The sequence below is a fragment of the Orcinus orca genome, chromosome 1 (genome assembly GCF_937001465.1).
Source record: "Orcinus orca chromosome 1, mOrcOrc1.1, whole genome shotgun sequence".
Taxonomy (NCBI): domain Eukaryota; kingdom Metazoa; phylum Chordata; class Mammalia; order Artiodactyla; family Delphinidae; genus Orcinus; species Orcinus orca.
In genome coordinates this window covers 159,612,656-159,625,714 of record NC_064559.1, presented here as the reverse complement: position 1 = coordinate 159,625,714, position 13,059 = coordinate 159,612,656, and the positions used below count along the sequence as shown (strand labels likewise).

The window sequence follows — 13,059 nt, the reverse complement described above, 5'->3', positions numbered from 1 at the left end:
TTAAAGTCCTGGAAAGCCTGGGATTGGGATCATGGTAACCTTAGACACTGGTTTTCTAGAGGGGACCACAGCTGCTTTCCAAAAGCCAGTGCTGGGAACAGTGTCAGGCACCGGGCCGGTTTCAGCAGATTTTTGTGGAATGAATTCTAGAGCAGTGACAATGACAGGGAGGCAGGCTGTGCTTGTTCATCTCACCATGCTCTGGGCTCAGACATTCCAATGGAATGGAATGGTTAAGTGATGAGATCATGTATTCACGTTCCAAACTCAACATGAAAAGAAACTTATTTAAAATCTCAGAAAGGGTGGAAAAGTCTTTCTCATAATGACTCAATGGCTTCAAACTCTAGGAAAACCAGTTTGCCTTCTCTGGTCAATAAGCAAGTTTTTAATAGCTGGACTCGAATGAGATAATTATAAGAAATACGACCAAATAAAAGTTGCCACCCCAATATGAGATGCAGAAACAGACCCTAAATTGGCAACACAGAACACGGACCCCCTTACTGCTCTCTGCAGAACCATAATAGAAAATAATTTGCAATGATTGCAAATTCACCAGAGCTGAGAGCAGAGAAATGCAAAGAAACTTTGAGACAGAATATCGAGAGGCAGCATTTTAATATATAAATGATCAGGATGGGCCAGAGTCTTGCTACTGCACGTGTGGTGTGGCCCTGCAGCGTCAGCATCCCCTGGGAACTGGTTAGAAATGTAGACTCTCCAGCCCCTTCCCTCGCAGACTGACTGCGTCCCAACAAGCTCTCCAGGTGGTTTGTATGCACATCAAAGTTTGAGAAGCACCCGGCTAGGACATTTATTAATGCGGGGTTCTGCTCTTAAAATGTGCTGTGAGGTCAAAATAAACCCACTTAAAGCATTTTAGATCATTATTTGCTGCGTTCTCTCTGAGCAACACCATCACACATCACTGTCCTGCTCTGGGACTTGCAGCCTCTCTCATGAATCACAAAGTTGTACTGAAGTTTGCTGTGCCATTTCGGCAGACAGTCTTTATGGATTACAAATTGGATTCCAAAACTTCCATCAGCTGTTCCTTGCCCAGCACCCCCAGGACAAAGGTTGGATGATGATCTCCATTTTTAGAGATGATGAAATGGGGCCCAGAGAGGTTCCATGACTCACCCAAGGGGCACCAAGCAAATTGATACCTGAGTCAAATGAGAACTTGAGCTTTTGAGTTACCAGGGTGCGGCTCACCCAGCTTTGATGTCTTTCCTTTTTATACAAGAGAGATTTTTTTTGCATAAGAGATTTTTAAGAAAGAACAAATTCATAGACAAAGCCATGCACATGTGGGCCCCCGGGATTGTGGAAGTTTAAGAACTAACTTTCCAGTAGACAGATATGTCAGTGCAGAGCGGGCCCTGCCCAGCCCAGCTTCCACATTCCTGCTGCAGGCTGACAAGTTCGGCAGCTAGGAGCCTCAGAAACCGCAGAGCCACATGAGGGCTCATAGTCTGCTCATAAGGGTGGAGGGGAAAGGAGCCAGGATTACCGTGAGTCCACGGGTACTGCTACAAAGGAACAGTGGTGGCTTCTGGATGATAAAAACCCATCCCAAGAAGTCTGCTCACTCTGATTCATTTGTTTCTTTCACAGATTCAGAAGAGCTGACGTAGCTGAACTCTGCCTACATATATGTGGTGTGCTTCACTGGATTGGATAACTTCCTGATTAATTCCAATTTCCTAGAGCAAAGCTGAGCCACTTGGTAACTCGGAAATGGTCAAGACTGTATATCTGTCATTGATGCCAATGTGCTTCTTCCTACCTCGTCTGAGTTTCAGATTTCTCTGTCAACGCCAACTAAACAAAGGCCCCAGAGGGGTTTGTCCAGTTTCACCTGCCTGCGTGGTGATTCTCCTAGGGTCCTACAGAGAATGACTGCCAGGGAAGCTGCTTAAATCCCACCCCTTCCCCACCCCCTCCTCTCTAGACATGCATATTCAATGGGATAGCTTCATATATAATTGATTATAAAACAGAAAGATGGCGCACTTTAAAATTCCACGTGAAAAGTAGCTTTGCTACTGTGCTCCTGCCTGCCTGGTCTCTGCACGGTGCTACAAAGGGTGGAGTCACAAGGAACTCGAGGCTGAAGATAGCCGGGATTTTTTAGCCAACACCAATGCACTTTGTACCTTGCACCCCTCTGCAGCCCGCAGTTTTGGGGCTTGGCCTAAGGCAAAAACTACAAAGCATCCTAACGAGCAGAATTATACAAGAGGAATGTATGTGCGTATTTGACATAGTTTCTTCTCTTGCGGGGCGGCCCCCTGGCTATGACCCGTGCCCTCTCCGAGGGCGAGGGAGGAGTCCAGAGAAGGCCCCTTCTGTTCCTTGCTGCCAGCTCTTCTGCAGCCCCTACGGTCCCAGGGACCTGCCCTGCTTCGCGTGGGCCCGTAGCAGCCCTGCAATTTCCACATGGGCGGGCGATTTCAGAACGATGGACAAAGCCGTTCGGCCAGCCTACAGGGGAGAAAGAAAAGGAAAAACAAATTTTTATCCCATTTGCCTCCCACCGCAGAAAGGAAGGGTGAGTTGGGAGAAAGGGTTACGCATGGGACATAGAAGTCTATTCCAAGCATTCACAGAGGAGAGGAGGAAACTCAAATGGCATGAGGATCAGAGAAATGGGCCCCCTTCCACGGAAACATCATTCACTCCTGGGAAATCTGTGCCAATGAAAATAAAGAAGTGTTGCTTGGTTTTTAATACATTTTTTAAAAAATTGGAAAACAGAGGAATGAAAACAACTCTTCCATTATTCCATTACACAGCCCTAAATGAGAGTTAGGATTTCGGTAAGTTTCCCTCCAGTCTTTTCTCCTGTGCAAATGTGTTGTTGGTTTTTTTTTGTGTGTGGTACGCAGGCCTCTCACTGCTGTGGCCTCTCCCGTTGTGGAGCACAGGCTCCGGACGCGCAGGCTTAGCGGCCATGGCTCACGGGCCCAGCCGCTCCGCAGCACGTGGGATCTTCCCGGACCGGGGCATGAACCCGTGTCCCCAGTATCGGCAGGCAGACTCTCAACCACTGTGCCACCAGGGAAGCCCTGTTGTTGGTTTTTAAATAGAGGAATGATAATGTATATCAATTCTGAATGTACTTTTATTTTTAACTCACCATGACATGCTCTAAGACTTTCCCTGCTCTTACATAGTCATCAGGACATAAAGGTTTTCCTTACTGGCTGTATAATATTCCATTATTTACTGAACTATTTTCCTTTTATTGGAGATTTAGGTTGTTTCCAAGTCTTCACCATGATAAACTTAGTGCAGAAAGCATCCTCCCATTCCTAACTATTTCCTAAGGACAAATTCTTTGAAGTGGGCTTGCAGCCCAGAAGGACACACTCATTTTTACTTCCCGATGCGTGATGCCATGCTGCTTTTCTCACCATGGCTGCCGTGCAAGAAGCTTCCCATTCTGCTGTCTAAAGAAGCTGCAAACAGAGCAGCTCTCAGCAGGAAGCACCAACCATTCTCTACCCAGAGATGAGGGGAAGGACCGCTATGATGCAGTGGACGCTGAGCTCCGAGGACTCAATCCCGAACCCAGAATTCTGACATCTAAACAGCTCTGAAAACCACTTTTTTGGCAACTCATTTTGAGGCAAAACGTGAGGTTATCTCTGGTCCTTACTTAGCCCATTTAAGTATCAATACTTTTACATTTTGCTGTATAAATATGAATGGGTTTGACACATGGGGGCCACCCAAGACCCCGCTAGAGTGTTCTCCACTCTACTGCAGATGGGGGAAATTACTTTCTAAAATGTGGAAACTCCAAAGAAGCAGGTGGGAAGTGTTCACGCTCAGCTAAAAACCCTTCAGTCTCTTCTCTGTGCTCCAGGATGGAGTCCAGCTGCCATCGGGGCTCCACACACATGTAAATAACTATAATGTATGGCCAAAGGCCAAACAAGTCAGCAAAGGAACAGAGTGAGCTCAAGGGACGGGATGACCACCCTGTGTATATGGGGGGAGGGCAGGGGGTGGGGAGAGGAAGGAAGTGGCATTTCAGCAGACAGGCTTCACAAAACAGATGAAGTTCTTGCCCTGAAAAGGCCTCATGATTCCCTGTACCCGCCTTTTACCCGTCTTTGTAAGTTGGTATTTGTGGGGTTATTTGATAAATCTCAGTGTCCACAAGGTCAGACACTGGATCTGGGCTGTTCTGCTGGCCTAGCCCCTGGCTCCGTGCCTGTAGTCTGGTCAGCCCTCAATAAGCACTGTTGAAAGAGGGAATGCTGGATGATAACAGAGTATTCATTTCAAGTTGATGAAGAACCTGAGCCCCTAAATCTTAATGAGTATGTTCTTAGATTGGCCAAGTCTGGAAGAAAGCAAAGATTTTCCACAGAAGATTCTTGTGAAAGCCCCACCGGAGGGGCCTGGGTTTATTTAGGCCTGTCCCCTGCTGCACTCTGTCAACCCTGACGCTCCACGTAAACAAGGAGACAGCGTGATTAACGTTATTATGGGAAAGAGCCACAGGGCCAGTCCCAGGGGACATGTGCACCCTTGAACAGGGCCCACCTGGAGATGACAGCCTGCATCTGTGGGCTCTTCAACTACACACGTGGAAAGCGGGGGGCCCCATTCATTTCAGAAAGTGTGGCCAGAGAGACCACCTAGGGAGGGTGTGCCCCCGAGATGCCTCTGCCCGAGCCCTGGGAACAAGCCCTCGGCCCGCGGCTCCAGTGGAAGCCAAGCACGGCAAGTTCCTGCTCGGCAGCACTGCAGGCCCAGAGAGCCCGAAGGGGTCAGGCAGCCAGCGCACCTTGTGTGCGAGGGTGTGTGTGAGGGTGTGTGTGTGTGTGTGGTAGGGGGTTATCTCTCAATATGACAAAAACTCACCAAGAAGCCACTACATATCAGGGAAAGATGAGCAAGGCATAGTCTACGCCTTCAAGAAGCTTTCGCTTTGACGCATGCTTTGGAGTCACTGCCCAAACAAGTCCTTCAGAGGGTAAGCCTTGGGGGCCAGGGATCAGGCCTCACCACCACCTCCTCGTTCTCGTCACTCTGGGGGTCCCAATAGGCTGGGTGACCAATTTCCCGAATTACCTTCTAAACATGGGGAAGGTGCCTTGCTGGCTGCTCTGGGGGTTCTGCATTTATAGCAACCTTTACATGTTGGTAGGATGAGAGAAACCAATTTCAGACATGACTTCTCTTTCGGTTTTCCAAGGGAGCACCTAAGTCTCCAGAGGAAAGTGAACGCTGAAACGAGACGGTGATCATGATAAGGGCTGGACTCCACCCTTCAATGCAAAGCTGGAGGCACAGGGCTGGGTGCTTGCCAAGACCCAGTCATCGGTCCCCATCTCCCACTGAAACTTTTCACCCAGGTCACCTTGGGAAATTTGGGTGTGACTCCTGAGTCAACCCTGCCCCCAGCAGGCAGCAGGTGATTGGGCCGTGAGCAAGGTCTAGAAACTTCTGTGGGCCTGCCACCTGTATCGCTTGGGCACCCCTGTGCTCACTGGGCATCCCCTAACGCTCTCCACCTTCCCCTAAGACAGGCTTCCGCTACCATCTCCGGTTTAGCTGCCTAGTACCTTCTTCTCAGGCTGCCCCAAACTGCAACCAGCCTGTCCTCAACCTCCAGCACTTCACTGGGACAGCATTTCATCCCACCTGGATTTCAGCACTCACCTATACCAGGGTTTCTCAGCGGAGGCACTACTGCCATGTTGGGCCAGATAATCTGTAATTCTTCACTGTTCCTGTACTTTGTATGTTTAGCAGCTACCCCGGCCTCTACCCACTAGATGCCAGGACTGCCCCACACACATTCTTATGACAGATAAAGATGTCTCCAGACACTGCTGAACCTCCCCTAGAGGGCACAATCACTCCCAGATGGGAGTACTTCTCCCTTTGGGCTCCAGCCTCCTCTGAATGGCTCCTCTAACTCCAGACCTTCATCCTCCCTACTCCCTCCAGGCACTTCCTGCAAATGCCCAGGTCCCTACTCAGTCGTGTGGTGGCTGCCTCGTATTTGCTGTCGTGGTTCACCTATTCCCAACAATAACAGTTGCCATCAACTGAGTATCTCCTAGATGTCAAACAGGGGCTTTACAAATGTACCGTATTTAGGTCTGGTCTATTACTATCCTCATTTACAGACGAGCATGCAGAGGCTCCGAATGGTTAAGTGACCTGCCCAAAGGCACACAGTCACAGAACGCTGTTTCAAACTCATGAGTGTTTCATTCTAACGTCCATGCTTCTAGACGCAAGAGAGAAGAGATATGGGAACATACGTATATGTATAACTGATTCACTTTGTTATAAAGCAGAAACTAACACACCATTGTAAAGCAATTATACCCCAATAAAGATGATTAAAAAAATAAAATAAAATAAAAAATTAAAAAAAAAAAAAAAGTCCATGCTTCTAACAATCACTTGATCTGTCCAAAGTTCAACAGAGCCCTACCTCCACCTACTGAAAGCAGCTACTGAGCTCTCTAATCTGTGGCGGGAGACTCAGTCTCACTGCCTGATGACCCCCGCTAACCAGGGACTTCCAAAGCTCCCGCCCCCGTCCCACAGGCCTGCCTCTCAGGCCTCCCCTGGCCAATTGCACTGCTCACTCCTAAGAGGGCCCTGGGTCTGTCCCAGATTAAGGGGCCACCTCCTTCTGCCCCAGGGTGACCCTGCAGGGAGCGCATTAACATAGAGCCTTTATCTGACTGTATCACATTTGGAAAAGGAGGCTCTTACTTCCGGAGCCCACCACTGTTCCCACAAGCATTTCAAGAGGGTCTGTGCTCTCTAATGATCACAGAAATGGCTTTGGGCAGAGCTGGAGTTCATGGGACCTGAAGATACTGGGCCTGGGCGCCTGCTGCCTGGGTGCGGTACAAGGGACCCAGCAGCTTGAATCAGTGATGGGACAGTGGCAGGGCGTTTTCAGATGTGGCTTGGTAAGAAGGGCTGTCCCTGGGCGGGGAGGGGCCCTCTTTCCCCCCTCAGGCCTTTGTTCCTTTTGAAATGTGGATGTTAAGAAAGTACAGAGAAGTCTGTTTAAAGCATTAAATTACAGTGTCAGCATTAAGTCAGATCTGGGCTCGAATTCTTGCTTCAAGAATCAGCAGCTTGTGACCTTATGACGGCTATATAAACGCTCTAGGCCTCTGCTTCCTTATCAATACAAAACGGGGACGGCAGTATCTACCTCCCTGGATTACTGAGAGGATTCGTGAGGTAATGCATGGAAAGAGTTAGTTCCTGTGAGTGTTCTTAGGAGTTTGATGGAGCTGGTTCCACTTGCTGTGTGATCTTGGGTATGTTACTTAACCACTCAGGGCCTCCGTTCCCCCATGAGCAACAGAGTCAATCTAATAGGATTGTTGCGGGATTTCAACTAGAGAGCCCGTGGTAACTGCTTGGTACAGTACCTGGCACCAAGCCAGCATATGATACAGGTTAGCTTTTATTACTATTGTGTCACCACCACGACGACCACCATCATCACCATCATCATCATCAACGCCGTCGCCTCACAAGAAGCATGTATCTGGCAATGCAACTTCAAGCAGGGTGGCTTGATGAAATGGGCCACTCTGTAAGGTAGGTCACTGTCCAAGAGTGGACACAATTTGTACTTGGTTCCTTCATCCAGCCTCTGGGAGCCCCATGGACAGCATAGCCTCCCTACTCAAGCTGCCGCCTCAAAAGCCCACAGGCTGCCATGACCAGATGCGGTTCAGGGTCAAGACCAGGCCTGAGCGCAATCTCTCAGCATGGTGTGAAAGGCTAGGGTTTGGGGTTTCTCAGCTCCAAGTCTCCCAGCATTTACATGGGTCATCTCATTTAAATCCAACAACAGCCTTATGAAGTCAATTCTGTTCCTAGTGCCATATGGTCCCTTGAATTTTGCCGGCTGGCAAGGTACTTTTCAGGAAGGGAAGTGGAACACCCACTTGTTAATTGCCTATAAGTCTCACCTTGTCAGTCAGGCTGCTGTCACAGGCCGGGTGTGCCAGGAGCAGCCGGACCATGTCGACGTTGCCATGGCGACAGGCCAGCATAAGGGCTGACGATCCATCATGGTCCTGGAGGTTGACATCTGCCTGGCAGCTCAGTAGCGCTTGGACCATGTCCTCCCGGTCGTGGCTGACTCCCAGCATCAGCGCAGTCTGGCCTCCCTGCACACAGAGAGCAGGGGCGTGGTGAGGCTGGGGCTGACGGGAAGGACCCCCTCCGCAGCCTGGGTGTAGTCAGGAGAGACTTCTCTGGAAAATGACAGTTGACCTGAATCTCTGTGGTAAGGGACACGTCGTCCTTGGCCTGGTAAACTTCTACTCCTCTTCCAAGACACGAGTCAAATGCTGCATCCTCTCTAAAGCCCTCTACTAACACCCCAGGCACAGGGTTCATAACACAGCATTCACCACTTGGCATTTCAACCTGTCAACCTGTCTCTTTCTCATAGACTGTGACATCTTTGATGGCAGGAACTAAATCTTTTTCATCTCTGTCTCTCCAGTGCCTAGCACCAAGTACATGCTGATAAGAGCTGAATGATGGAATAAACGAAGGGTTGAATACTTCAGGACCATGGTTTCTGACTCCCCGCCCCAGCCTAACTTCCTACAGGAAGTCTTGGGCTGCTCTGAACACCTCTGGTATTTTCAGTTGAATGATACCCAGAACCCTCTTTTCTCAAGAAGCTCTCTGTTTACGTGGTCCTGTGGTCATTTCTAATCCACAGCCATTGACAACAATCTTTCACAACCCTGTAATCATCAATGCACATGGCAATGGATTAGAGTCAGAAAGTAAGACCAAGCTCTGGTTCTGCTGTTTCCTACTGCGTGACCCTGGCCACGTCCCTTCGTGTCCCTGAACCTTGGTCTTTCTTTCTTAAAAATTAATATAATTATGATCCATCCTGTATACCTCACAGGGCTTTTGTGAAAATCAAATGAGATAAAGGGTATAAATATAAAAATGTGTGGCAGTAACTTTTCTGATTACAAATTGATCATCATTTTTCCTGGATTTTCCTGTATATACGTAGTCCTCTTATGCGACTCGATTATATATTTTGCCCTCGTGGTTCTCTCCTGGGTTCCAGGCAGCTCAGGCATGTCTCTCTGACTGTCAGGCTTTGTAGGGATGTGAGAAGAGGTAAGGACTGGTTTCTTTCCTCTCAGATCCCCTGTGGCTCTGAACACAGTGTCTTACACGTAAAATATGTTGGCTGATGAGTTCACTGATTAAAGCTCCGATCTGCAGTCACTGATGGATTATGCTTCCCTGCCCGGAAGGCTGGGGCTTAGAGAAAAGAAAGGGGGTTGCAATCAGAAAAATCCTGGCTTTGCCGCATTCTGTACTTATGTGAATCTGGACGAGTTAACCTCTCGGTGACTCTTCCTGATCTGGTAAAGCAGGAATGCTTAACGACATTACCTCCCTTCTGGGGCTGGTGTGAGGCCTGAGCGCGGCACAGATGCTGTGTACACGTCAGCTATTATTGCATTTAGGAGCATTAGAGATGAGGTCTGACCATCGCCTGGGACATGTGAATGCATCGTTAGGTGTCCTGGTTCCCCATTTCTCTGGAACCCAGACAGATCTTTCCAGAGAAGCTTGTTTGCTCTTTGGTTTGCTTATGCTCAGCCCTGAGGTAATGCTTGTTTACTGCACTAACCAGACCATAGGTTTCCCTCCAGACCCCTCTCTTTGAGTGGTATTAAAGCCAGATGACATATGCAGATGTCTTCCTGTCTGCCTCCTGCCTGACTTGGGGCCCCCTCCCTCCTGGTCTGGCTCCATACAATTTAATTCAACAACCATTTACAGATCACTGCTATGGCCCGGTGCAGGCTGACCCTGGAGATACAGAAAGAAATAAGTAGTTTAGCCCGGGAGACTCCTGGCCTCCCAGCTCACTCCTATTTAACCTGGTACCTGCAGCTCCCCTCATACGTAAAGCCCCAGCGGATGCTGAAGGGTGCAGCTGCACTATGAATTCCCATCCCTCCCTTGGTGACCTGGGATGGGTCCCTTACTCTCCTAGAGCATTGGTTTCTCCTGTATAAGAAGGGCATTGATTTTGATCATTAGTGAGCATTCCCCCTTCAAGAGGACCAATTTAGAAAAAAAAGATTTGATATGTTTCTGGAAAACATATTATTTAAAATGAAAACAGCTTTACTGAGTCCTATGGAGTAGGTGGGTGAAGATACTTTGAAAACTAGAGAGTAAGCTACAAATGTCTGTTTCTTGCCACCAATAGAATTGCTAGTATGTGACATGTGCAAAGAGACTTTGCCATCAGGTTAGGCTACTGTCTGCAATCACTTTGGGGTCGGGGTGGTGAGCAGAGTTAAATAGGTGGTTGGGAGACAATTTTCTATTTTCTATGGGTCTCTTGGCTTTCTGCATATTTAGTGAGTCAGGCAATATGTGACCTTTTGTTCTAGACTATCTTTTTAAGGACGAATGTACAATGAACAGCGTTGGAACTTAGAGACAGTGTCCCCTCCAGAACAGAGGGCAGACACGCTTACTATCCAGTATGAAAGATTCAGGTTCCCTAAGCTCAGGGTTCTTCCCCAGTAACACAATCTACTCTGTGTGCAGGGATTTGGCCCTCTTCACACCGCCCTGTGCGAAGTGGGAATTGGGACTTGGGGAACTGGTATAAATACCAATGCTCTGACTACTGTTACTGCTGTCAGTAACACACCGTCCTTTGTCTCTTGCACAAGAGTCCTGGGTCATCTGCCAGCATCCACGACACATGTTAGCTTAAAAATCTCAGACCCTTTACACTTCTTTTTTTTTTTTTTTTTTTTTTTGCCGTACGCGGGCCTCTCACTGTTGTGGCCTCTCCCGTTGCAGATCACAGACTCCGGACGTGCCGCTCAGCGGCAGCCATGGCTCACGGGCCCAGCCGCTCCACGGCATGTGGGATCCTCCCGGATCGGGGCACGAACCCGTGTCCCCTGCATTGGCAGGCGAACTCTCAACCACTGCGCCACCAGGGAAGCCCCCTTTACACTTCTTGAGAGTTAGGCTACACTGATGATCACTCTGGGGGGAAATGGAGAGTGGAATGCACTCTGCTTGTTCTTCTATTGGTCAAAGATGGATAAGTGGCCTTTCGAGGAATGCCCGCTGTTCCATATGGAGCTTTGTCTACTGGCTAAGGGTCACACCCCTACTCTGTGTTCTCAAGTAGAAGGGCCCAGAAGCTGAACAGAGACATCCCAACCCTCTGGACTGCTTTGTAATTTATGATCAAGGTGGATCTCCTGCAGGGGCTTTCTAGAGCACAGCTAGCAAACGCCTTCTCAAGGTGCTAACTGTGGAACATTTGGTTTGAGGAGTCAGACCCAGATGGAATTTGCCCAGTTTCAGACGGGGACATAGATTACAAGCTCATGACCTCTGTCCCAGCCTGTCTGGGTCTCAGGAGGCTCTGAGGAAACTGAATGTCCAGTCTTCGGACAGATGCCATTTGGAGGGCCCAGACTTCTCGGGTTAAAAACTCTACATGGATCTGCATGGAGTTTCTCACCCCAGTGGCAGAATAAAACTGGGAGGTGCCCATGTTCATTAAAGAGGAGATCATGTTCACACCTCCTACCTGAGTAGCTTGGATGTTCACATCTCCTTCTCGTAAGAGTTTCCAGACAACAGCCATGTCTTCATCGGTCTCTGCAGAAGCCAGGGGAGTGATCATCACGGCGGTGTAGCCAGCTTTGTTCTGATGGTCCACGTTGCAGACGCCTGCAAGAGAAACACCGAAGCTGGAACAGTTCCCGAGAGGCTGGAAGCCAGGCTTTAGCCTGTTCAACAGGATGCTGCCAGCTGGTTAAAGGGCCACAGGATAGAGCAATCCTTTCCCAGTGGTGGAATCTATGTTCTACATTTTTTAACAGCCTTTAACAGTGGCCACTTTTCTTTACAAGTTTTCTGAGGATACCCAGCAAGAAAGGTCCACCGGAGAGTCAGAGGTGGCCAAGGGGGCCAATGACCTTGACTTTATTTCCTAAAGTAGAGGACAAACATTATTCCTATTTTACAGATGAGGACCCTGAAAGTCAGTGAAGCTATATCAACTGCCCAAGTGAAGGAGAAGTGAGACCAGGACTCAGGTCTATCCGGCGCTAGAGCCCATCACTCACATGGCCTCACGTCACCCACAGGTGTGTATTTCAGGTCTGGTTCTATGTCTATGTGTAACTCTTAAGCAGCTGTCTATGGTTATAGGTCTTTTCAAAGGCTAGTGATATCTTGTGCAATGGACCAGGGAACATGAAAAACACCCCAGGATAAACATGGGAAGTCTTCCGGGAATAACCATTTTCATTTGAAAAGCAGAGTGGAAAATAAAACACTCCACAAATTTTTATATTAAAGCAATTAAGAATATACATTTCATAATAGAATGAAAAACTGGCATATTTTTAAGATGAAGTATTAAATGAGAACTCAAAAGAAATTTCTGCTTTGTAACCCTGGGGATATGCATTCATATCCCTTCCCACCAAAGGAGACATAGGAGATCTTCAGCCTGTTATCTGTTGTCTGAAGGCTCCCACTTCATAAGGGCGGTACAGTGTGGAAAACCAAATCTTCCCAGTACTGTTGCTCATGCAAAAAATCTACGTGTCTCTTTGGGACAATAATAAAACTATCTCAGTAAGGCAAGTCTGAGATTTTCTTAGCATTTCTTCTGTAAAATGGGGATAATAACAGGACCTATAAGGTTACTGTGAAAGTTAATGCGTTAATGTATTAAAAGCACTTAGAACAGTGCCTAGCACATAATAAACACTCAATAAGTGTTAGCTGTTATTACTATTATTGTCCAGAAGGTTATTCTTGTCTTTACATCCTTGCTACTTGCTCTTGAAGACTTAGAGCTTCATTGTAACAAATCTGGTTTATGGCAAAATGTCAGGGTTACTTATAAGTTCTGTGCAAGGCCTTATCTTTGATAAAGAAGGCAGGAATGTACAGTGGAGAAAGGACAGCCTCTTCAATAAGTGGTGCTGGAAA

The 13,059-nt window shown here is 48.1% G+C and overlaps 1 protein-coding gene across 1 annotated transcript in view; it reads right to left on the bottom strand.

The window, feature by feature from the left end:
• Positions 1 to 375: 375 nt before the first annotated feature.
• The window catches only part of KANK4 (KN motif and ankyrin repeat domains 4), a 70,176-nt gene continuing 57,492 nt past the window's right edge, over positions 376 to 13,059 (bottom strand). The window contains exons 9-11 of the mRNA XM_004281598.3: positions 11,642 to 11,784; positions 7,989 to 8,189; positions 376 to 2,493 (exon numbers count right to left, since the gene is read on the bottom strand). Of these exons, the coding sequence (XP_004281646.1) occupies positions 2,389 to 2,493; positions 7,989 to 8,189; positions 11,642 to 11,784 (449 nt within the window). The 3' untranslated portion in view covers positions 376 to 2,388. The remainder of the gene's footprint in view (positions 2,494 to 7,988; positions 8,190 to 11,641; positions 11,785 to 13,059) is intronic.